The sequence below is a fragment of the Crinia signifera genome, chromosome 7 (assembly GCF_055691185.1).
Source record: "Crinia signifera chromosome 7, ASM5569118v1, whole genome shotgun sequence".
NCBI lineage: Eukaryota > Metazoa > Chordata > Amphibia > Anura > Myobatrachidae > Crinia > Crinia signifera.
In genome coordinates this window covers 178,551,546-178,576,307 of record NC_139223.1, presented here as the reverse complement: position 1 = coordinate 178,576,307, position 24,762 = coordinate 178,551,546, and the positions used below count along the sequence as shown (strand labels likewise).

The window sequence follows — 24,762 nt, the reverse complement described above, 5'->3', positions numbered from 1 at the left end:
AATATTTTTAGGGCTCCACCCACAGCGGTCTTTCTGTAACTCAGACTTACCGTAACTACATTTTTAAAATCGGTAGCATGTGTGCCTTACAAGGCCTAGGACAAGAAAAAGAGAAATTAAGTTTTAATTTCAAGAATAAGAACAACTTTAAAGCTTATAGTTACAAAAAAGTTTGTTAAAAAAAAAGTATATATGATTATTTTAAAAATACACAATAGTTATTGTTTCAGAGAGAAAGTTTCAGAAATTCCAGAATTTAGCAAAAGACTTTAGAAGTTCCATTGAGGGGGCTTTACAGAGATAAGAGGTAGGGAGGGACCCTCAATGCATGGCTGTCCTCAAAGGTTGCACACTGTATTCACTAAACCAGACGTATTTATCAGTGCAGCAATTACTTAAAACACCTACCCACCCTTGTGGATATTAACACCTCCAAAAACAGAATTGTTTCTACTGAGTTATCTGAAGGGCTTCCTGGTCAAGTGAGCAGGGGTTATTATCTACTTCAGTTTGAAGCCTTAAGGGTCTGGAATGTTATAGCTTTGGTCAGTTTTCTTGTGTCTTTGGCCTGTAGTCACGACCCCCTGCCATTTATAGTAATCAGTCCTCATCACAAACAGTGATTTACAGACTGGCCATCTGTCGTATAGTTTTTTTGGGGATCAGATCCAAAAAACCTGGAACATGACATCACAAATGGCATCTCTTAGGAGGTCTGATATGCAAATAGGCCATACCCCCAAATTGCGTTGTATAGCGACTGTAGGACAAGGCGCTTGATGATTAGGCTGGTGTGACAGGATATTACAAAGGAACGGCTGTTTTTTTCCTTGTTTTTATTTATAGTACTTTGTACAAAATTTTAGATAAAGCTATATCCATACACTGGGGGAAATTTACTAAGCAAAATACGGTAGGAATTGGCATATTTGTATTCAGTCGTATTCGTATTCAGTCGTATTCGTATTTCTGTAATTTACTAATGTGAAATAACGTTAGTATTTTGTATTTTTTACGGCCATAACAACCTGTCGTTTCTGTATTTTTACAAAAATACGAATTAATACGCCATCGAAAGAATATGCCTTGAATTTGACATTACTCCGATGTATTTTTGAATTTACTATCAAGTTGTATCTCAAAACACGAACATATACTAGGTGTATTCTAGTACAAGTTATAAAAAATTACTCCAAAAAAATACACCTTAATTTGCAGGTATACTTCACAAAATCAGACTTTTAATATGTGTATACTAGGCGTATTCTAGTACAAATTGTAAAAAAATACACTAAAAAGAAATATGACTCCATACTACATTGAAACATACGAATTTAAAAAATACGACACCTTAAAATAATGCTCCGGAATACGAATGTGCAAATGAAATACTCCACCGATAACAGTGGTATACAAATTATGAATACGACTGAGACAAATATTCTAAGTAAATTTCTTCCACTGTATCTTATGTGTGTTGATAGTTTTTGCAATCTATTCTTCCAATGTAATAAATACTTTTATTTTCTCTGCAGGATACTGGCAAGCCTATTGACAGCTTTCCAAAACAGTGGGCTTGAAAATGTTCTCATCCAGACTCTAGAACGTCAAATCCTCAGCCTGTCTTCAGGGAAACAGACAATGGTGGTGAACCTTCTTAAAATTATTATGTCCGCCATCAATGAAACGGCTTCTGATATTTCAGCGCAACCACCTTCTTACCAAAACAACCTAATATTCAACATCATAGAAAATGTTGTTCATCAGATCAATATCACAAAGTTATTGCAAAGCACTGGGGCAAACCACAATATCACCGAAATTATTGTTTCTCTGCTTGGTGACATCCTGTCTCAGAATTGGACCACTGATTCATTGGGTATGCCATTCTCCCAGAATGGATCCAATCAACACATGATCGCCCTTCAAAACTTGTTGAACAGTTGGGTATCAGAAAACTCTGGACGTAGAGAACTTTATTTCAACGACAGCACCAAGCTCATAAAAATATTTGGCCTTTTATATACGCAAGCTGAAAAAAATCAGGTTATGCAAATGTTTCAATTATTTTTAGAGGCCAGTAATAGTACAGTGAATTCCCCTTACTTGTTAAGCACCCTGGAAAATCTGTACGACCTACTTCACTTGAACAACACAAACAGTGGGGACATACTTGAACTGTACATAAAGCAGCTGTTCTATTTTATATCTGGTAGTCAAGTGAACCAATCCCTCTCCGAGTTAAGTACTCTTCTCAACATAACTCATAAGTTATCATTGCTCCAAACCAGTGATCTAAGTAATACTACATTGGAGTTGCTACCTTTCTTTGATCCTTCAAGTGTGTACAACGCTACCAATGATGGCAGCAAGCTTGTCTCCATGCTCCTCAATCTTTTGTCGAAGAACATACCCCCTGAAGAGCAACAGAGATTCATTCATATCAATGATGCCCTAGTATCACTTCTAGAGCTAGTGGGAAACTGCACTACAGACTGGGACAGCTGTCTTGGTGGTACGTCTACAGTATCTGTCTTTGAGATGTTGGTAAAGGAAGCTTTTAATACCATTGCTATGGGGAATGGCAGCCAACACTTAGAGATTTCCAATAAAACATTGCTGGAATTTGAAAAGCTGACTCAATTACAGACTTCCCTGATAAATAATATTTTCTCCTTGATCTGGAATGCTCAGACGGACTTTGGTAATTTTTCAGGAGATTTCGGTGATGTATACCAAGAGGTCCTCTCGGCTTGTCATCTAATTATTAATAGCTCTAGAGATTTAAATACAGAGTTGGCCCAATCAGATTTGGAGATGCTTAAAAATTACACACAAGCCATTGGTGCGATCCAACAAGTTATTTCAGCCAGCAACATAACGGACATTCTACTCCAGATAATAAACATACACAGGGCCTCCCAATGTACAGACCAGACTTTGTTGTGTACTTTAAACCTCACTTCCCACCTCTTGGGTTTCCTTCAAAGTTTGCAGCTACCAAATCCAGCGATGAAGCAGATACTGGCAGCCTCTTCCATTGTTGAGTTTTGGATAGGTGAAATAAATACAACTGCTGATGTACACCAGCAGATGGTGGCTCTGTTGGCGCTAACAGAAACTGCATTACAAAATGAACCCACACTTCAGACAATACTCATTATATTAACAAATCTCTCACAGACCATTGAAAACATTAAGATGGATAATACTTCTTTCTCCACAATGGAAGGGCTAATATTGGCATGCCTTAAGATGCTGCAACCAGAAAACCAACCCTTACCGTATAACCATTCTATTTCCATTAGCAGCACACAGTTAGAAGATGTAAAAGCTGAAATGCAGATCATCCAGTGGTATATCATGTATATAACCAATCAGACAGAAAATAATACCATGTCTGGTGATATCAATGCTTTGTATAGATTAGTACAGCTTTCACTGATGGACATGATGCCAAGCCTGCAAGACTGGTTCTTCACGTTAGCCAAGTCTCACAACAGGTCCGAGTCAATTGCCCTGGCCAACTTTTCATCTCTTGAAATGGGTTCTTTGTTTCAAGTTCTGGAGCAGCTGTTGGCTGGAAATGAAACGATGCAAAGTGACGTAACCCAACTACAAAACTTGATTAATTTATCAGCTATCTTAAAAGATTTTGATGCTGTTGAAGGTCTCAACACATCGGAATTTACAACAATTTGGCAAGTTGTCAACAGTATAATGAATGGGGAGTTAAGCATTGCAAAAATAGAACAGTTATTAAAAGTTGTTCAGACAGCAATGGATGGCCAAAATATAACCCTTGGGCCAGAAGTCGTACAGATATATGACTTCTTCCTGGGCATACTCAACCAAACTCATTCCGTGGGAAATATAAATCTGGCGCAGATTTTACAACTTTCTGTGGACTCTTACTCAACAATGGACTGTAACGGCATCTTTAAAATACTTATTGCTGTATATAAAATGGTACAGAATACCTACCCTACTGGTCCTTGGTCAGATGATACACTTCTCTCAAATATAACGATGGATATTTGTGACCTATTACACTGGAACAATTCACAGGATGACTGGATTAACATGCTGCAATCTTCCAGGAGGATACTTCTAAACATTGAGCAGCAGGTACCAGACAGCTTGAGAAAATATTTTGAGGCCGCAGAATATATCCTTGGGGTCGGAGCAGAATTAGTGGTGCAGCCTGGATTAACACAAAATAACATAGTTGCCATCATGAATATCGTACCAGTCATACATGAACTGTTCAGGAACATATCAAGTTCAACAGATTGGATGTATGACACGACTTTTCAGAAGATGATTTATTTCATTTTGGATATTGCTTGGTCTTCTTCTTCTTCTTCCAAGGAAGTCCTACTCCTTAAAGCGCAAAATTTTGTCTTGGAAATTATACAAGATATACAAAATGTGCTTAAGGCGCAGCAGGGCTCCCCAGATACCATCTGGTTGTCTTTCGCATTGGACGTGGTGAAGACTTTCATAAACAGGACTCAAAACACGTCTTCTGAAGACAGGTTAGTTTATGTTGATATATCTCATGATTCTTGTTTACTGGAGGGATTTTGACATTTCAAGGGGTTCTAAGTTGCAAAATGATTGTTCCTGGTAGTGCTATGTAGCTTAATTTCCATGGATGCAAGTCAATTTTAACATGGGTTGAGCATGATTTTCAGATAAGCAAATGTTTGCAGCCGGCAGATTAAAGGCCCCCATACACTAGGGCGACTTGTCCTAAGGACAAGTCAGCCTCGATATCCCCTGAGCTTCCCCGGCAGCTCCCCAGGGGAGCTTGATAAGATTTGGCACTTCATGTGCCATTTTTTACATGTGATAAATCAGATGCGATTTATCACATGTAAAAATCCGGGGAGCTAGCGGTCCGTGTGCGGGGACCGGTCCGAGGGGGGGCAGGAGCAGGCTGGGAGTGGGGAGCATCAGGAGCAGGCTGGCAGTGGGGACCTGTCCGGGGAGCGGCAGGAGCAGGGAGTGGTCCGGGGAGCAGCACAAGATGTACCTTCAGGCAGGGAGCGGAGACCGCGGCACAGTGCAGACTCAGAGCAGAGAGACCGGGGGCGTGGCGGGAGAATAGAAAGAAATCCTATTCAAAAGACTGGCGGGCGCTGATTGGCTGGGAACTCAGCCAATTAGCGGCCGCCCAGTCTTTTGAATAGGATGGTTTCTATTCTCCCGATGCTCTGCGGTCCCCACAGCGAGACTGGGAGGCCGCTGATTGGCTAAGTTCCCAGCCAATCAGTGCCCGCCAGTCTTTTGAATAGGATTTCTTTCTATTCTCCCGCCGCGCCCCTGGTCTCTCTGCTCTGAGTCTGCACTCGTGCCACTCCCCGGACCACTCCCTGCTCCTGCCGCTCCCCGGACAGGTCCCCACTGCCAGCCTGCTCCTGATGCTCCTCCAGATGGCTGCACATGATTAATCTTATGTGCAGACTGTCCGACATCTGGATCTGATCCGATGCACATGGGACCGCGCATCGGATCAGATCAGATGTCATACCCTACGCAATTTGGCCAATTTCACACAATTTCTCGTCCCAATCCTCCAGAATCGGGTGAAATCGGGGCCAAATCGCGTAGTGTATGGGGGCCTTTAGGATGTTCCTTGCTAAGTGTAAAGAAGACACCGTCTATTGACCCAACTCCTCTTTCCAACTATCAACCTACAGTATTTCTCTCCTCCATTTGCCTTTTCCCCACTTGAGCGACTTCTCAATGATCAGGTGCTGGGCTTTGTTGACGGTTCTCACACACATGATCAATGATCTACTGTACTTACTGCAACATCGCAGGGTTACTACTCTGTAGTCCAATGCTCTTGGATGTCTTCTTCTTCGACATACGGCTCAGAACAGATCAACACACAGTTCACTCTTGTTTCACTCCCTTCCTATAAAGCCAATACTACAGTTTCTCAATTTTTGGCAGATCTTCCCGTCAAATGTCCAAGACCTCAATATTGACAGAATAGACACGTTTCTTACACAAGAAGCATCTATTAATCATACTCACTGACCCATCAACTGCAAACCTGCTGCACCGATCAATTACCCTTTTAATTTGTATCCAACTAATAATCTTGCTGCCCGCTTGACATCCACCTCACCACAAAATTCTCGCCGGTTCCCCATGTGCTCTCGTGTCTTTGCGATAGCTTAGACTACTCCCATCACCACTGTAAGTCACACCCACTCCTCTTGTCTCAGCTGTGATATAAGTACTTGTAATAACCTTCTTCAATACCAGCTACAGATAATAGGAGGCTCCGTCACCATTGCCCAATCTTTTTCTCTTATTGCAATTCAGCCAATATTATGGGGAGATGTATCAAAGAGTGAACAAGTGGAGTAGTTGCATACAGCATCCAAGCAGCTTTGATGTAGAATTTATCAATTGCATTCTATAATATGATAGGTCAATGCTAATTGGTTGCTATGGGGGTGGGTGGATGTGTCAAACCTTCTAAAGAGTGGATATGTTATCCACTCTTTAGAAGGTTTGATACATCCACCCCTAAGTGTGCAGTCCTTATACACCCCTAATGTGCTTTTATACTATGCAAGGATAAAGAAATTCTAAATAGAGAGAGGAGTATTCTAGTACAGGGGCGGATTGTTCCTGCTGGGAACAGCTTGAGACAAATTGTCTGAAGAGCTCAATAGTGTGGTGATGTACAAATGTACAAACAACAAAAACAAAAATAATAATAATAATAAAAATAATATTTCTTCTTCTTCTTCTTCTTCTTCTTCTTCTTCTTCTTCTTATTATTATTATTATTATTATTATTGTATTGTCAACAGATAATGTCCAAACATTTTTATTAACTTAGCTGACATTTTGCTTCCTAATGGGTGACATCACACCCTAGGTGTGATGTCACAACCTCACAGGTTTAGGGGGTGGGACCAGGACAAACAAATTCATTTAAAAGAAAAACCTATAAAGCACAAGTGCATAAATACCTCTAAACCTGTGTTTTATATAGACAGAATACTGCCTTGTTAAATATTATAAGGATCCTAATTATAGCAACCCATGAAGTCTGTCACCGGTATAAAATGACTCATGTTTCATTTAAATTATATTATAATTCAAGTATTAGGTAACATCTTTAAATTGTACAGTAGCATATACTGTATATTGTAAAACAGGGGTGGGTGGATTGCATACTCTCATTTTAAACATAAGAAATGCTACCTTGTTAGGGAATCACTTTGATTATTCTTTTCATGTGGGGCCCAATGCTTTTTTTTTTCCCTGTGGGGGGCAATGTGTTATTCCATATGGGGGTCTAAGAATGTGCCTTGGCAATTTTACAATTTTGTCTAGTGTGCTTCAAATTGGAAACGGTTGAAAATCACTGAAGCACTAGAATACTGATATATAAGTCTAACAAACTCTACAAATTAACTTGGAGCAAAAATTTTGGTTCTTAGCATAATTTTCAGGCCTACCTATCCCGGCACAGTGACTGCTTCCTGTGGGTCCCTAACAAATGTAATACTGACATATGTGTACAGTATCCAAGTCTCACCTATCTTACTGCTCAGCCCCATTCTAATACAGTTTGTAGACAGAAATTATTTATATGGAGTTTTTTATGATTATGGTTACTTAAGTTACTGCATATTCTTATAGAGGACCAACTATTACTATTTTTATCCATAGGTTCCTCATAGAAGTTTGGGAATCCTTAAATGACAGTGGTTTGGAGAACATGATCATCTCGGCAGTCGTTCAGATGGTATCCAACAACGGTTCTGACAACGTTGAGAATTCCGACACAATAAAGCGCCTTGTTCAATTTGTGTTCAATCTTACTGACTTGATCATCGGTGGAACATCTCTCAACTCAACGTATGGGGAATACAACACTACGACAAATATCCTGGAGCTGGCGCTGAGTGACCTCTTGCCAATTTTGCTGCCACAAAACACCAATGCCACCAGCGCCTTAGTGGAAGATCTGCAAATAGTATTGAATGTAACAAGTTTGCTCAGTCATATCGAAACGTTAATTAACAGCTTGTCCACCATAAAGATTCCAGCAAACATCTCAGATGATCCAACTATTCTGTTGAACATTCTTTCTGCTATAAATCAGTCTGCAATTATTACGGAGATAAGCGACTTCGTAAAGGTGTTCACCAACTCTGCCAATATGCAATATGGCAAGCTGTTTATGGGTGCCCTGCAGATGTTTCAGGACCTTGTCCAGATGAATAAGACATTTAATATTCAAGATCTTTCTGCCATCATTTCTAAGTACTTACCAGTTTATTTGGAGATGGGCAATGAGACACAAAGTTCTGTAAATAGCATTCTAACACTGTGGCAGTATCTCAGCAATCTGACGGCTGCAGAGTCCAGTGGCCTGAGTAACACTATCATACAGCTGTTACCCTCCATCCAGTCCCACATCCTGATAAATGGAAGCACCGATGTCAGTAACCTCACATCTTGGCTGGTCAGCCTCATCTCAGGGTACTTACCAGCTGCAGATCGGGACAGGTTTGAGAGAGGGGGCAATGCCAGTCTGCTGCTTATTGATGCCATACAGTCATGTAGTGTTAGACCCCAGACATGCACAGACCTTACTGCAGGAATACAGAGCTTTGTGTTATACGTGACTCAGCTGGAATCTGTAATACAGAACAGAACCTGGGATAACAGCTCCCTCCCTCAGTTTGGTTCCTATGACCAATCCCAGATAACACTGATAAATAATATATTTATGGTCCTCTCAGAAGCGATGGGAAAGCCATATAATTCTACTACCAATCAGACTGGAGTTTATGAAGAAGTTCTTACATTGATAAACCACCTGATGAACACAACAATGGAAGACAATGTAAACGTCACTGTTCCTCCTCCTCTACAGGACCTTGTCGCGGTGCTAACATCGGCCAACATGACTCACTTTCTTCTCCAGATAGAGAACCTGGTCTCCACCTCTAACTGTTCTAACCAGGCTGACATAGACCCAACATTGTGCCAGTTAGATGTCATGTTCCATCTCACACAGCTTCTGCAGATACTACCATTGGGACAGGAAACCCATGACATACTGTCAGCCATATCTACACTAGAAGGACAGTGGTTAAGTCAGATTGGTGGTGACCTCTCAGCCTACCAACATCTCTCTGATCTCTACAATGTAACTACTCTGGCCAATCAGTACCAGTCCACACTGCAAGCAATAAACTCATCACTGGTGAATATTGTGCAGATATTACAGGATACGGGGGTACTGCCAAGTGTCAACAAGAGCAACTCAGACCTTGTCCTAAATCTTCTCTTTGAGATCCTACAGAAAGCTGAGTCTGAGTCCATCATATTCAACATTTCCACAGCGCCACAATATGACATCAGCGAGCTTCTGCAGGCCATACGTTTGCAGTTGGACATAGTAAACTGGTTGATGCTTAAAGCAGAAAATCAGACAGGAATTGTGGGCAATTCTCCAGGCACATACACAATGCACACACTTGCACAGTGGTTGCTTAATAATTCCCAGCAGATAAATCTTATAATAAAGGATACAGAATCCCTTATTACTTCATTCAGTCTCTCCTCACCTGACGCAATTGTAGACACACTTCAGGCAGTGGTGGGAGATCTCCTGACAATATTCCTACCCCAAACTGTGGACGCACATCTGACAGAGACATTACAGACTGTGCTGAACGTTACACAGATTCTGCTGGAACTAACCGGACAGAGTACAATCAGCCAGCTTGAAATTTTAGTCAAGACTTTTAGCAATTTAACATTATCGGATATCTCCAAAGATCCTGCTATAGTGTTCCATCTCCTTTCTGCCATAAACCAGACAGGTCTTCCCTCTGAGATAGCCAAGCTTATACAGGTGTTCACCAACTCTGCCAATATGCAATATGGCAAGCTGTTTATGGGTGCCCTACAGACGTTTCAGGACCTTGTCCAGATGAATAAGACATTTAATATTCAAGATCTTTCTGCCATCATTTCTAAGTACTTACCAGTTTATTTGGAGGTGGGCAATGAGACACAAAGTTCTGTAAATAGCATTCTAACACTGTGGCAGTATCTCAGCAATCTGACAGCTGCAGAGTCCAGTGGCCTGAGTAACACTGTCATACAGCTGTTACCCTCCATCCAGTCCCACATCCTGATAAATGGAAGCACCGATGTCAGTAACCTCACATCTTGGCTGGTCAGCCTCATCTCAGGGTACTTACCAGCTGCAGATCGGGACAGGTTTGAGAGAGGGGCCAATGCCAGTCTGCTGCTTATTGATGCCATACAGTCATGCAGTGTTAGTCCCCAGACATGCAAAGACCTTACTGCAGGAATACAGAGCTTTGTGTTATACGTGACTCAGCTGGAATCTCTTATACAGAACAGAACCTGGGATAACAGCTCCCTCCCTCAGTTTGGTTCCTATGACCAATCCCAGATAACACTGATAAATAATATATTTATGGTCTTCTCAGAAGCGAAGGGGAAGCCATATAATTCTACTACCAATCAGACTGGAGTTTATGAAGAAGTTCTTACATTGATAAACCACCTGATGAACACAACAATGGAAGACAATGTGAACGTCACTGTTCCTCCTCCTCTACAGGACCTTGTCGCGGTGCTAACATCGGCCAACATGACTCAATTTCTTCTCCAGATAGAGAACCTGGTCTCCACCTCTAACTGTTCTAACCAGGCTGACATAGACCCAACATTGTGCCAGTTAGATGTCATGTTCCATCTCACACAGCTTCTGCAGATACTACCATTGGGACAGGAAACCCATGACATACTGTCAGCCATATCCACACTAGAAGGACAATGGTTAAGTCAGATTGGTGGTGACATTTCAGCCTTCCAACATCTCTCTGATCTCTACAATGTAACTGCTCTGGCCAATCAGTACCAGTCCACGCTGCAAGCAATAAACTCATCACTGGTGAATATTGTGCAGATATTACAGGATACGGGGGTACTGCCAAGTGTGAACAAGAGCAACTCAGACCTTGTCCTAAATCTTCTCTCTGAGATCCTACAGAAAGCTGAGTCTGAGTCCATCATTTTCAACATATCCACAGCGCCACAATATAATATCAATGAACTTCTGCAGGCCATACGTTTGCAGTTGGACATAGTGAACTGGTTGATGCTTCAAGCAGAAAATCAGACAGGAATTGTGGGCAATTCTCCAGGCACCTACACAATGCACACACTTGAACAGTGGTTACTCAATAATTCCCAGCAGATCAATCTGATAATAAGGGATGCAGAATCTCTTATTACTTCATTCAGTCTCTCCTCTCCTGATGCAATTGTAGACACACTTCAGGCAGTGGTGGGAGATCTCCTGACAATATTCCTACCCCAAACTGTGGACACACATCTGACAGAGACATTACAGACTGTGCTGAACGTTACCCAGATTCTGCTGGAACTAACCGGACAGAGTACAATCAGCCAGCTTGAAATGTTGGTCAAGAATTTCAGCAATTTAACATTATCTGATATCTCCAAAGACCCTACTATAGTGTTCCATCTCCTTTCTGCCATAAACCAGACAGGTCTTCCCTCTGAGATAGCCAAGCTTATACAGGTGTTCACCAACTCTGCCAATGTGCAATATGGCAAGCTATTTATGGGTGCCCTGCAGATGTTTCAAAAATTTGCCAACCTGATGGATCTGTTGAACCTGTTCACCATACAAAACTCACAGTTCCAAGGGCACATATATCAGAGTGTATCAGAAGCTTTTACAAAACTACCTTTATTTAATGGAAACACAAGCAAAGATACTGAAATAGCAGCGCTCCTCTTACAAGAGATGAATACAATCAACACATCATTGGTTCTGATGTCCATCGATCAAGTGTCTCAGACTATACTTGGAATAATAGGCCTCACTTCAAACCAACTGTTCCTCAACAATGTCACAGCAGGAAAAGTTTTCCAAATAGTAAAGGGGGGGATGGAGATCCTCTATAGCATTCAAGCCAATGGGACAATAGGAAAAGAGACAATATATCAAATCTACAACTTGACCTTTCTCTTAGTCCAGGATGAGTGGAGCTGGGTCCCATTCCAAAACATATCTGCAATGGAGGCTGAACTGCTGGATGTCTTCTACCTGGCGATGACACCTTTCCTAGGAGGTAACAGATCACAGGCGTACACTGGAAACTGCTCCGCACAGGATGTCCTGCAAATACTTATCCAAACAATATTCAGAAATGGCACAGTCAACGAGTCTCTGGGCCAAACAACCTGCAACTGGCAGTTCTCCAATAACAGTGATTCAAGTAGTAATCACACCCTCAATGACATGATTTATTTAGCATTGCAGAGCTCCCCGATGTTCCACAGTGTCTGCAGTAAAGACACTTTGCACCCACTGGCTGGAGAGATAACATGCTTAGTTCAAGTGATGGCAATCTCCATGGGTGTTCTGGCGAATTTAAACAACATATCTGGGCTACAGTTACCCCTGATCCAATCACTAACCAGTAGCCTTACTTTTATCAGCAACAACATGCCAAGTCACAACTTCACAATCCAGCCGGAAACACAACTAATCCAAATTGTGGATGATGTGGTCTTCAACCAGTCCAACCCAATTCATGTGTTAATTCAGTTCCTTATTAAACACCACAATTCCACCATTCAGACTTCAGATTTACCCCAGTTCTGGACTGAGATCTCGAACACCATTAAGGCCTTGTCCTCACTGAGCGGATCATTTGACAATCAAATCTATCAACTGATCGAGGCAGCTGGTAATTTGACATTCCAGCCCAGCTGGTTTGAGTCTTGGCAGGCCTTGGACAATGTTTTATCCATGAACTGGACAACTGTCAACAGTAATGCCTCTCTCTCTGTGCTAGAAACAATTAGGAGAGTCGTCGTCCTCATAAACAGTGGGCTGGATGCAAAGACTCTCCAATTATACCAAACAACTGTTTCACTGTTCAAGGACCCAACCTTATCAGCGTTCCTTAATGCCATCAACCCTACGCTAATGAATACCACTGTTCCCTCGGTGGCAAAATGCACAGCTGCTCTGAATGAACTGGCCAGCTTTTCTGACTCTATTTGGGCAACATTTGATCCAACACACTCAAATGTAAAGGACGGATTGCTGTCTAACCTCAGTTTATTGGCCTGTGAAGTCTGGTTTTTGCAGCCTGTGAATTATACCTGGATATCAAATTTGGAAATCATTCTCCCATATCTGGCATCTTACGATCCAGCTGCCGCTCAATATTTCACCGCTCTACAGAAGGTCATTTCATTTTTGTCCAACATTAGCCAATCTCCAAATATCTCCCAGGAGGACATTATAGTCGGTGTTTATGGACTGTTCATCCAAGAGTTGAGGATTTTTAGTAACACAACAATTGTAGCAGATTGGCTGGAAATAATTCCTGTAGGTAACTTTACCTCCATCCTGTTAGATCTTCAGAACAATGCCACGGCTGAGAAAGTCATCATTTTAGAGAAAGACTTTTTGAATTTTCTGTCGAGAATCTTCAATGCTACATCGTTCGTAGAAGGATTTACCATATTACAAGATCTTATAGCATATCTGCCGGATACCATCAGCAGCCTGGCAACAACCGCGATCATAAAGCAACAGTAAGTTGACTCATCATTTTCAATCACATAACCAATGGTTTCGGTTGATAGGTCAACCGTGTCTAGGTTTATAGTCAGTAGTCGACACATGAAATGTTGACATGAGTTTTTGACAATTGCTTTCTTTGTTTGGGCTTTTTTATGCTTTATGATTCATGTGGAATACATTATAAATAGGAACGGTAAAATGGGCCGAGTGAAGCAGGTCACCATGCCCGAAGCATGGCGAGTGAAGCGAGCCATGCCATAGTACGCGTAACACTAATTCGGGGGTCTTTGTCAACAGATGTTGACATTGACACTGACACCCAAAAAGTGAAAAACTCATGTCCACCTTTTCATATTTCGAACATTATCATGTTGTCCTTTTGCTTGTGTCAACATTTTCTATGTTTCAACCTACTGCATTTTACCCCATGTCAAACCATGTGAATATTGACCCTAAATAGTCAACCAATTCACTGTCAACCTAGTTACTGTCAACCCTTTGACCCACACCAGGGGTGGCGACAGGGGGGTCAAAGGGGACACACATAGCGGGCCCCGACCTTGTGAGGGGCCCCAAGGTTCTGAGGAGCTCAGGGGCTGTAAACACCGCTGTGGCAGTGTAGCGGATAGGGACTGGCAACCCCCTGCCGGCCCACTTGGATTCCTGGATGAACTTATCCCCTCTGTTAACCCTCCCCTTGGGCCTGGTGAACTTAATGACATCATCAGGCACCAAATTTAAAATTGATACCCCAAGAGCCTAATAAACTCATGTTGAACTTTTCAGGCATCAACAATTTTCATGTGCATCTTTTGGGGTTGACCTTTCTTCCAATGTTTTATGCTCCGTGTATACTGGGGCTTTGCGTGGGATATCTTATGTGACTGCATTCTTCATAAACCTTAAAAAGTTTTATATTTATTTGAAAATGTGACTCAGCACAACCCAACACACACAAGCAAACACACAGAACCACACACACACACACACACACACACACACACACACATACCCTCCAATATCTGAAGGGCAGAAACTGGTACAAATTCAGAAAGGGGCGTGGACACAGGTAAAGGGTATGGCCACACCCCTTTCCTATACTTTCAATGGACAGCTGGAGACCCGGAAACAAAGCCCCTTTTGGCTGTACAGGTCATAAAATAAAAACGGTACTGTACCGGCCAAAAAGGTACAGTTAGGGTATGTATGTACACACGCACACACAAACACAAACTAAATCATGCTGCTGTCTCACTAACATCAAGAACGATTTGGATTTTCTGGATTTACAAAATTCAACTTTTGAATTTTATCGTGTAACTACTTTTAGGGGTATTTTTCTGCGATGGAACTTTTATTAATGTAGGGTAGTTAATGTAAAGCTATGTAAAAATGTCATTTTTGCATTAATCATAAAAAACAGATGCACAAACGTCTTCACAGAGAACTATAGCATCACCTTCATAATGAGCAAGTGAGAGGTACAAAGGAAATTTGTCTGCACCTTCTCAGTGCAACTATTTCCAAAGTCCCTTATTTTAAACTAAAGTGTTTTGTATAATATTATATAACATAATAAGATAGCAGTAATCCATACATATGCATGATGCCACCTGTAAAATAAAGAACTAATTATTATAAGACAAATTACTTTTCTACTTGCAGATACTTGAATCTCGTGATAAATTCCACTGTGAACATTCCGTCATTGACTGGACCCTACGGAACGGTCATGTACTGTTTGAAGAACGCGACAATGGACTTCCCCCAAAATCTTACGGGTACAGAGAATGTCCCTATGTGGCCAGCGCTTCTATCTTTTGCCAGTTTCAGCATCTTGTTTGCAAAGTTTAAATCAGCTTGGCACTAAAGTGTAATAAATAGCCTCGATAACCCATACAAGCATAACGCTAATTAGGCAGGTTTCCATAATGCAATATAGATTTCTGTGCAATTAATGCACTTACTGAGAATCTGAGAATCTGGACTGCACAATGGATTTCAATATGGATTTCCTGGTTCTTAAGTCCCTTATTAATCATCTTATCTTCTGCAGGGCACCTTGAAGTGACGATTCAGCTTGCCCAGGATTTGTTTACTCAAAGCAATAAATCAGCGAATGCATCAATGATTCCAGAGTTACTCAAGCAAAAGGCAAGTTGTCTAAAGCAATGTCAGGTCCTGTATATAACTCCTCATGTTCTGTCACACAGCCATAACTCCTGCATTGGGGAATTCGCTTTTCTCCTAGAGCGGGATCTTTCCCATCCCTTGCACTTTCACATGGCAGACCTGCCAGTTAGCTTGGGACAAAATGTTCCCAAGGTTCATGGGTTCACGTTTCTCTTTGGTGTGTTACTTGGTTATTTTATGTTGTGTTGTATGCTTGGAACTGGTTGAAAGCCCGCCAAAATGACGGCTTCTGCAATGTACTTTCACTTTGAGCTGTGACAATTTTTACTTTCACTTTGAGCTGTTGCCATTTTTAGCCCACAAACTCCCCACTAGGGAGGGGGTAGTGATTACCCGGGCCAAGGGGACTATGTAAAAATCGGACCTAGACAAGACCCCGGACCGCCGGACCGGACATCAAAATATTCAGTCCGGAGCTTGTAGTGTCTTGTCCTCCTCCTCTCCCTGGTGACAGGTGTCACCGGCAGCCCCCCCGGTTCAGGCTGTGGAAGAGGGCCATTGTGTTTGGGCCAGAGGCGGAACTACCATTTGTGCACCAGGGCTCTTGAGGACTAAGGGGCCCACTGCGTCCTCTGTCACCCTTTTCCTGTCACCGACTATATTCCCTGCCACCCTCTGCCTCTCCCTGCCACCCTCTGCATTTCCCTGTCACACTCTGCCTCTCCCTGCCACCCTCTGCCTCTCCCTGCCACCCTCTGCCTCTCTCTGTCACACTCTGCCTCTCCCTGCCACCCTCTCCCTCTCCCTGTCATACTCTGCCTCTCCCTGTCACCCTCTGCCTCTCCCTGTCACCCTCTGCCTCTCCCTGCCATCCTCTGCATCTCCCTGCCATCCTCTGCATCTCCCTGCCACCCTTTGCCTCTCCCTGTCATACTCTGCCTCTCCCTGTCACCCTCTGCCTCTCCCTGTCACCCTCTGCCGTATTGCATATTATGAGCTTGGTTTGGGATGGAGGAGGGGGCCTAAATTATATTTTTGCTCCTGGGTCCATCACCCACAAGTTCCACCACTGGGTTAGACTGCAGGTGGAAGGGGGTTAGGCTGCAGGTGGGGCCAACCAGGATTAGGCTGCAGCAAGCATGGGTTAGGGGTAGGATTAAAATACTTACCCAGGCACATCGGGATATTGATCATCAGAATGCAGCTGTCGTCATTCTGATGGTCCGGATATTGATTGTCAGGATTTCCCACCCAACCCATTTTAACATTAATGTGCATTCTGCTAAATGCTCTGTGCTGGGTTCTTTCCCTCAATAAGTGGCTTTGGGGATATTAGGATATCCTCCATGGTATTTCTGGTCTCTTAGAAGTGGTTTTAAAAGTGGCGGTCCATAGCAACCCATCAGAGTCTACTAATTATTTATCCATCACTTTCTCAGAGAGAACAGCTAGATTCTGATGGGTTGCTAAGGGCAACGTCTCCAATTCCAAAATTCCCCACTCTAGTAAATATAGCCCCCCGGCGTCGGCTTTGCTAATAGTAACGTCTGTGTTTTCTTGCAGCTATATCAGTTACAGAACCTGACCGCAGTAGTCTGTGGCCTGGCGGCAACCTCAAACTCCCAGTCAAGCTGTTCGCTACCGTGCCAGTATCTCACACTACTGCAAGACGTGGCGGAAACCGTAACTATGGCAAATACTATCGCCCAATCAGCTACAAGCATCATATCCCTGGACAAGTTAACATCATTCCTACGCAGCGTCTGGCAAAGCATTGGGAATGAGATTAACACCATGTTGAGCTCAGCGTAAGTGGATATACTGTATACTGCATCAATGTGGCTATTACAACTGTAGGGGGGAAATTCTCGAAAACAGAAATGCAGTAAAAACCCCATTTCTCTGGGTTTTTACCGCATTTCAATATGCAGCAAAACCCGCACGGCAGGTTTTCGCTGAGGGAGGTATCACCAGCTAAAGCTGGCGATCCCCTATAGAAGCCTATGGGCTTCTTAACGTGACGCACGACGCCCCACACGACCCCTCCTCACCTGAGTCCGGGCAGCACAGCGCTGTGCTTCCCGGACCTGTGACCTCCCCCTTCCTGCACTGAAAATCCTCTTCCGGGCGCAGGGAGGAGGAGAGCTCCCCCCCCCCCCCCCCCCTGCAGCAGCAAACTTAGATGGGTAAGAGAGGGGGGAGCCCTCCGGGACCTGCCGCGCATCGCCGTCTCACCGCAAAAGACAGCTCTTAACGCAAGAGCTGTATTTTGCCATAATTATCGCATATTTTGGAGCATATGCAATAATTATGTTAGCGGTAGCCAGCAATGTGCGGCGGTAAGGGGGCACGGATGTTAGAGCATCCCTCCCTGGGTGAGATATATCAAGCCTTCTAAAGAGTGGACAACTGTTTCCTGTATGTACCATGGTCTTTGAGTTCACTAACGCACAACAACTGATTATAACCTTTGAGTGCCAAGAGATCTTGTCAAAATAGGTGTAAAATATTGCCAAGCAAACATTTTTATTCATCATAATGAATGTTACCTTTTATATAGGAAATGCAATCTTTTTTTACACCACATTTTTTATTTGAATTTATATAACAAATGTGAGCGACACCGGTATTTTTAACCACTATTTTCAGCATCTGAGTTGGCACTTAAATGGTTTATAATATTCTTCAGTAACCAATCACATCAATGCAGATCATAGCAGACACAAGATTCCCCTTAAGTGCTGGGTGGGTGCTGATACTGCAGGACCCGAGGTGAGCGCCCCACTCAGATTTTTTATAAATTTAACATATCATCTATTTATATCTTTATATGTCTAGTGTCTGTTTGTGTATCTCCGAAACATTACCATCTTTTGGAAGCGAGTGAAAATACATCTCTTTCTCTCTCACACATGCACAAACACAGAGGCAATCACAAGGTAGCGGACTAGGTTTCAAAGCATTTGCTTCGAGCAGGCTTACTAGTTTGCAAAGTGATTGACTGACGGTGGCCGTTTGTGGGCGGTACACCGGCATTTTCTGGGAGTGCCCTGGAAAACCGCAGGTGCCGGCCAATTGCAGGGAGGGCCATTGACGTCAGCAGAGGCCTGCATCTCCCTACGGCCTTCGATGCACAGAGTAAGTCTGGTGAGTCGAAGCCGGTGATTTCGCGGCTTTGACTATTGAACTTATTACAGCAATAGTGTTAAATGCTAAATCAGACTTGGTTTGCTATTCAACCCTTTGAATGCCAACATCTCGGTGACAGATATTCAAAATATCCACTAAAAATCGCTCAAATTTGTTATATAAATTCAAAAATTCAAATTTGTTATATAAATTCAAGCAAAAAAAAAGAAAGTTGTGTAAAAAAAGATTGTATTTCCTGTATAAGGTAACGTTACAGGTCATTATGAGGAATAAAAATGTTTGCGTGGCAAATTTTCACACCTACAGTATTCTGACAAATTCACTCAGCGCTCAAAGGGTTAAAAATCCTGCGATCAAAGCTGGCAACGGTTGTGGCTTTCAAAAGCTGCAGTTTAGTAGATAAAGCCCCCTGGTCTAGTTGTGTGATATACAGTAAATAACTATAACTTCATGACAGTGTACGTTCTTCCTCTAATGTCCATAAACCATATTTCGCAACTTCTACATTTTATTGCAGTCTTCCAGTAAATGATCTTGCGACTATCACCTCCACACTGGGCAGTTTTGTGAATCTAACGGATGGGAGCTTTCAGTGTAAGTTGCACCGCGAATATAGGGTGATCTTGCGATATGTGTTGTATCATTTGCTGCATGTTTATGTCATCTGTTTTATTTATGTGTTATTTAATGACGTCATCCAGGGCCGGTGCAAGGCACCGGAGCGCCCCAAGCGAGTCGGGGTGGGGGCGCCCCAGTGCCGGGGGGAGGGGGGTGGTACCTGTGTAAAAAACTTGCGTCCCCGGCGTCCCTGCAGTGCTGCTGGAGCGGTCAGGGGTGTCCGTGCCGCAGGGGTACCTGCGGCGCCGTCATGTGTATAAAGCTGGCTGCGGCCGGCGGGGTCCCTGCAGTGAATAGAAAATAACTAGCGCTTTCCGCGCCGCCGCGTGCATAGCGCTAGTTATTTTCTATTCACTACAGGGACCCCGCCGGCCGCAGCCAGCTTTATACACATGACGGCGCCGCAGGTACCCCTGCGGCACGGACACCCCTGACCGCTCCAGCAGCACTGCAGGGACGCCGGGGACGCAAGTTTTTTTACACAGTTCGCTGGGGGTGAGGGGCAAACTGCCGCCCTCCAGGTGCCGGCGCCCTAGGCAAATGCCTAGAGCTGCCTAGTGGTGGCGCCGGCCCTGATGTCACCTCTGTAAGGGCCTCTCTCTGATCCATTCGCTCGACACGAATTCGGCCAGTGTTCCGATGGTTCTGCGCATGTCTGTACGCAGGGAGGGTGTGAACACGGCGAGATGTCCAGCCGCTGAGTGCTCGCTCCTGGCCTTCCGAGCAGGGGGTGGTTGCGGCCTGGAAATGCGCTTTTCTTCGCTCATATGTACGAGTCATCTCGACCCCTCGTGCATGGGCGAGCGCTTTCCCCATCATTCGATAGTCGGTGACTATTGAATGATGGGGGAGGTTCCCACAAGCATGAGAATGGATGTTCACATAAAACATCCGTTCACATGCAGAGCGACCTAATTCAGCGTGCGAATGGGTGGCGCCGGCAATCGATTCACTAGGCGGGGTTTGGTACATTCGCTCTGTGCGAATCGACCTGAATAAGGGCCTAAGCATAGTATGAAGGTGAACTTTTGTACAGGTCCAAATTCGGTGGTGGGTGCCTAGTCGCTCATTCGCATGGGCACCCCCCCCCCCCCAGTGATCACTCGCGTTCGACGCGCAGCGGGCGTTTGCAGGGGTCTGCCCAGCGTTTCATGGGCGTGCCCATAGAAATGCTGGGTGGGCCCATTGGAAAGCAGAATGTACGCCAGAATGTCATCGATGGTTTATGGCCGATGTCGAATAGTTTTGCCATCGATGGGGAGAACCAGATGGTTTACCACCATCGATGTAAAGCTTAAACTAATAGTTTCGTTTTTGCTTTTTTCCCTAAAGTGCCAGGGCACGGAGCATAGCTCCGCCCCCGACACCCACAAAGCCCCGCCCCCGCATTTTGATTGGCCCACAGGCCACTCAATCACAGAAAATGGATGACCATCGATATACAAAAACATCGATGGTCATCCATTGAATAGTTATACACTATCGATGGCCAGTTGCACTTTTGCCATTGATGACAACCATTGATGGCAAAGGCAGCGATGGCCATCCCTAGCCTGGGATATGGGTACAAGATTCCACGTCTTGCAAATGAGCTAGGGTTACCACCTCATCCCATTAATTCCGGACACATAGTAATTACACAGGTTCTGTGGCTGGCTGACTTCAAGACTCCATTTCAACAGTTGTTGTTTTTTAATCAGCCACAGAACCTGTGTAATTAATATGTGTCCGGAATTAAAGGGATGAGGTGGTAACCCTAATTAATGAGCCTAATATTGAACATGCACAGTCAGTATGGTTGGTGATTGACAGTGATTTCACTTGTGCCCCCCCCCCCACAAAGTAATTGTCCCTGAGCCCCCCGCTAGCCTTGATCATGCGCTGAACACTTGGATATATACAATTATGTGATATGTGTACTTTATATTGTCATCTACCTCGTTTGTTTCTGTTAGTCCTGTTGCTTGCTGTGTGTGGTGTCTCCTGGAACTAGGGATCACTGCAACAATGTTATTTTAAATGGTGTCTATTTACTGATATACTTGGTAAAAAAAAAGTGTGCTATGTTCAATGTTCTAATAGTATATCTTTAACGTTAAGTATCTATGGGGCAGATGTATTAAGCTCGTTGAAGCGATAAAGTGGCCAGTGGTAATGCACCAGCCGGTCAGCTCCTAACTGTCATTTTCAAACCCAGCCTGTAACTTGGAAGTCAGGAGCTGATTGGCTATTGCGTTATCATCGGCCTCGTTATCACCAGGCTTAATAAATCTGCCCATATGTTTCTACCAAACGTAACATACCATCTTCATCAACCACCTATTCAATTGTTAAGCTGGCCATACACTGAAGAGTAAGCAAGCAATCCGACCAATGTGTACGGTAACCACGGATGAGCGCATTGATAGCATAACGGCCGCCCTGATAATCAAAGTCATGTTTGAAAGCAGACCGCGATTTCTGCTGTTTTCAGCGTTGATCGGTCATCATTCATTACACATCAACTGAACGATAATCATTCAAAACTGACGTGTTTCAGCCGGATTGGATGGGTTATCATCCAGTGTATGGCCAGATTTAGGTTTAGAACAGATTTGTTCTCTAAAGAGAACAAGTGAAGAAGTTTCCTACATCACCCAATCAGCTTCGATCATGCATCTAGTGCATCCTATCATATGAAAGACAGAAGCTGATAGGCCGCTGTGAGATCCTTCTTCACCCATCCTTATTAGTAGGTTTTATACTGTACCCCTCCACCCACAGAGCTACTGTATGTCATAGATCTTTTTTTAATAGATTTAAAGAAACGAATAGTCATACAGTACGCGAGGCTTCTTGGTTTTGATGTATGATCAATGGAACAATCTATAAACATTTTGTTAATAGAATTCTAATATATCTATGATTTTTATTACTGCATAGCGATATTAGGAAGTATATTCAGCAATGTGACGTTCGTGGAGGTTCAGCTGAAGCAAGTGGTGAATCTGAGTCAGACGAGTATCACCGCGCTGATGAATGTCCCGTTGTCCAATGACATCACACAGGTGGGTTCTCGCCTTGCCTCTTCCGCAGTAGCTAAGTTGTGACTATCGCACACGCTAATGATGATCCCTTTAGGCGATCTAGCGGGTTGTAAAATGAGCGCATCCTGCGCTATGAAAAAGGGGGAGATTTTTCAAAGCTTTGAGAGAGAGATAAAGTCAAAACCAATCAGCTCCTAGCTGTCATTTTTTAAACTTTGATGTATCAAGCAGTGAAAAGAGTGGTTTCCCCAAGCCAGGGCTGCCACTAGTAATTTTCGGGGCCTGGGACTGATTTCCAGTCCTGCATTAGAGAAACCTGTACTCCGGGACCTGCTTCGTTTAGCAGGCAGTCGGGGGGGTTGCAGTGGGCGAAATGAGCTGCCTGTGCCCATCCAGAGGCCGGGGCCCGGGAAAGTTGTACCCGCAGCGCCCCCCTATTGGCGGCCCTGCCCATAGCAACCAGTCAGTTTCATCCTATAAATTCTAGAATGTCCTTTATAAATCAAATGTGATTGCTATAAGCAACTTCTCCACAGGCCTGTTTCTCCAGTCTCTTGACTGCTTGACACATCAACCCCACAGCCGGTAACATGGCAGGTAAAAGCAGATTAGTTTATACTTTATCTCTCTCCACTTTTTCTCTCTCCAACTTTTTATAACTCTCCCTCATAGTCTCCCAAGCCGTGATTCTGAACAATCAAAATCGGATAACTCAGAATAGATAGGATCAGCTGAAATGAGAGGTCATAAGATGACAGATGATGAAGTAGACAGAATGTCCCCCCAAATGTCATTCTGGGGTCACAGATATATGCACCCCAGATACTGGCCACAGATATGGTGTGCCGGACAGACATACTGGAATAGGTGCAGCACCAATAGGTGTCCTCCAGTGGAGATTTTTACCTATGGACTGCAGCCCCCACAGGTAAAATTTGCCACTGTAGTGAAGCCAGATGCAGTCTGTGAGATTGCACTGGCTTCACTGTGATTGGCCAGTCACCAAGGCAATCCCATTGGGAGGTGTTCCCTCCCTCCGCGGCTGCCTCTTTGACTTACGCGATAGAAGCTGGGTGTATGCGCATGTGTTTGTGCAGTAGCAAGGCCCTTATACAGATCTGATCGCAGTACAAATTTGTTCTCAAAATGGGCAAAACCATGTGCACTGCAGGTGGGGCAGATGTAACATGTGCAGAGAGAGTTAGATTTGGGTGGGGTGTGTTGAAACTGAAATCTATATTGCAGTGTAAAAATAATGCAGCCAGTATTTACCCTGCACAGAAACAAAATAACTCACCCAAATCATACTCTCTCTGCGCATGTTACATCTGCCCCACCTGCAGTGCATATGGTTCTGTCCATTTTGAGAACAAATCTGTACTGCGATCAGATCTGAATAAGGGCCCAAGGCCGATACTGCACACGCGAGACACGAGGGAGCGGCGGCAGGGGGGGTGCCGGCATCGTGGCCAGCAGTCCCTCTCCTACAATAAAGTAGGAGCTACCGCTGGTGTCTTCTAACCCAGAGACGATACACATGCAACATATTAGAATAACATATATGCAATAAAATTAATAATAATCATTAAAGAATGTTGACATTTACTTATGAAGAGTTGTTAATATAGTGCACACACAGATGGAGCAGCCGTCAGCCAGCCTGCCCCATTGCTAGGCTGGCTGACTGCTGCCTCCATCTGACAAAGACGCGCAAGCATCTCACTCACTCGCGCATCCCAATCAGCAAGGCGGCGGGTAGCGCCTTCCCTGCACTTCTCCGATTCAGTGAGTCAGGCAGGGAGCGAGGGCAAGTTGGGGCAGCTCTGGCGGAGGGGGTAGAGCCGGGCGGAGGGCTGCTACAGCTACAACAGTGTCTCATGCACGCGCCCCCTTCTGTCATCGATCGCTGCTTGTGGTGGGCGGCAATTGGCGATAGAATCACAAGGATGCAGCTCAAATAAGAGCTGCTCCATATATACTGTATATGCATACGTTCTGCGAGCGGCACTCCCAGGATTTATAATAAAGAAGAGACACTTGTCTAAGTGCAAAGTTCTACGTTTCAGTTTATTTCAATAAACTGTCATCAATCATTCCTGATGACGGTTTATTGAAATAAACCAAAACGTAGAACTTTGCACTTTGAAAGGTGTCTCTTCTTCATTATATATCCTG

General features: G+C 43.8%; 1 protein-coding gene and 1 long non-coding RNA gene across 2 annotated transcripts in view; one reads left to right on the top strand and one right to left on the bottom strand.

Annotated features, from left to right (window-relative positions):
* Nucleotides 1-1,992: 1,992 nt before the first annotated feature.
* LOC146020903 (uncharacterized) lies at nt 1,993-20,253 on the bottom strand. Its single transcript, XR_014450852.1, has 3 exons — nt 20,144-20,253; nt 3,985-4,204; nt 1,993-3,580 (listed from the first exon to the last, which is right to left on the bottom strand). It is a non-coding gene; the product is annotated as an uncharacterized LOC146020903 (long non-coding RNA).
* Nucleotides 17,380-24,762, top strand: part of ABCA12 (ATP binding cassette subfamily A member 12) — an 85,545-nt gene continuing 78,162 nt past the window's right edge. The window contains exons 1-3 of the mRNA XM_083154497.1: nt 17,380-17,601; nt 19,461-19,537; nt 22,484-22,608. Of these exons, the coding sequence (XP_083010623.1) occupies nt 17,483-17,601; nt 19,461-19,537; nt 22,484-22,608 (321 nt within the window). The 5' untranslated portion in view covers nt 17,380-17,482. The remainder of the gene's footprint in view (nt 17,602-19,460; nt 19,538-22,483; nt 22,609-24,762) is intronic.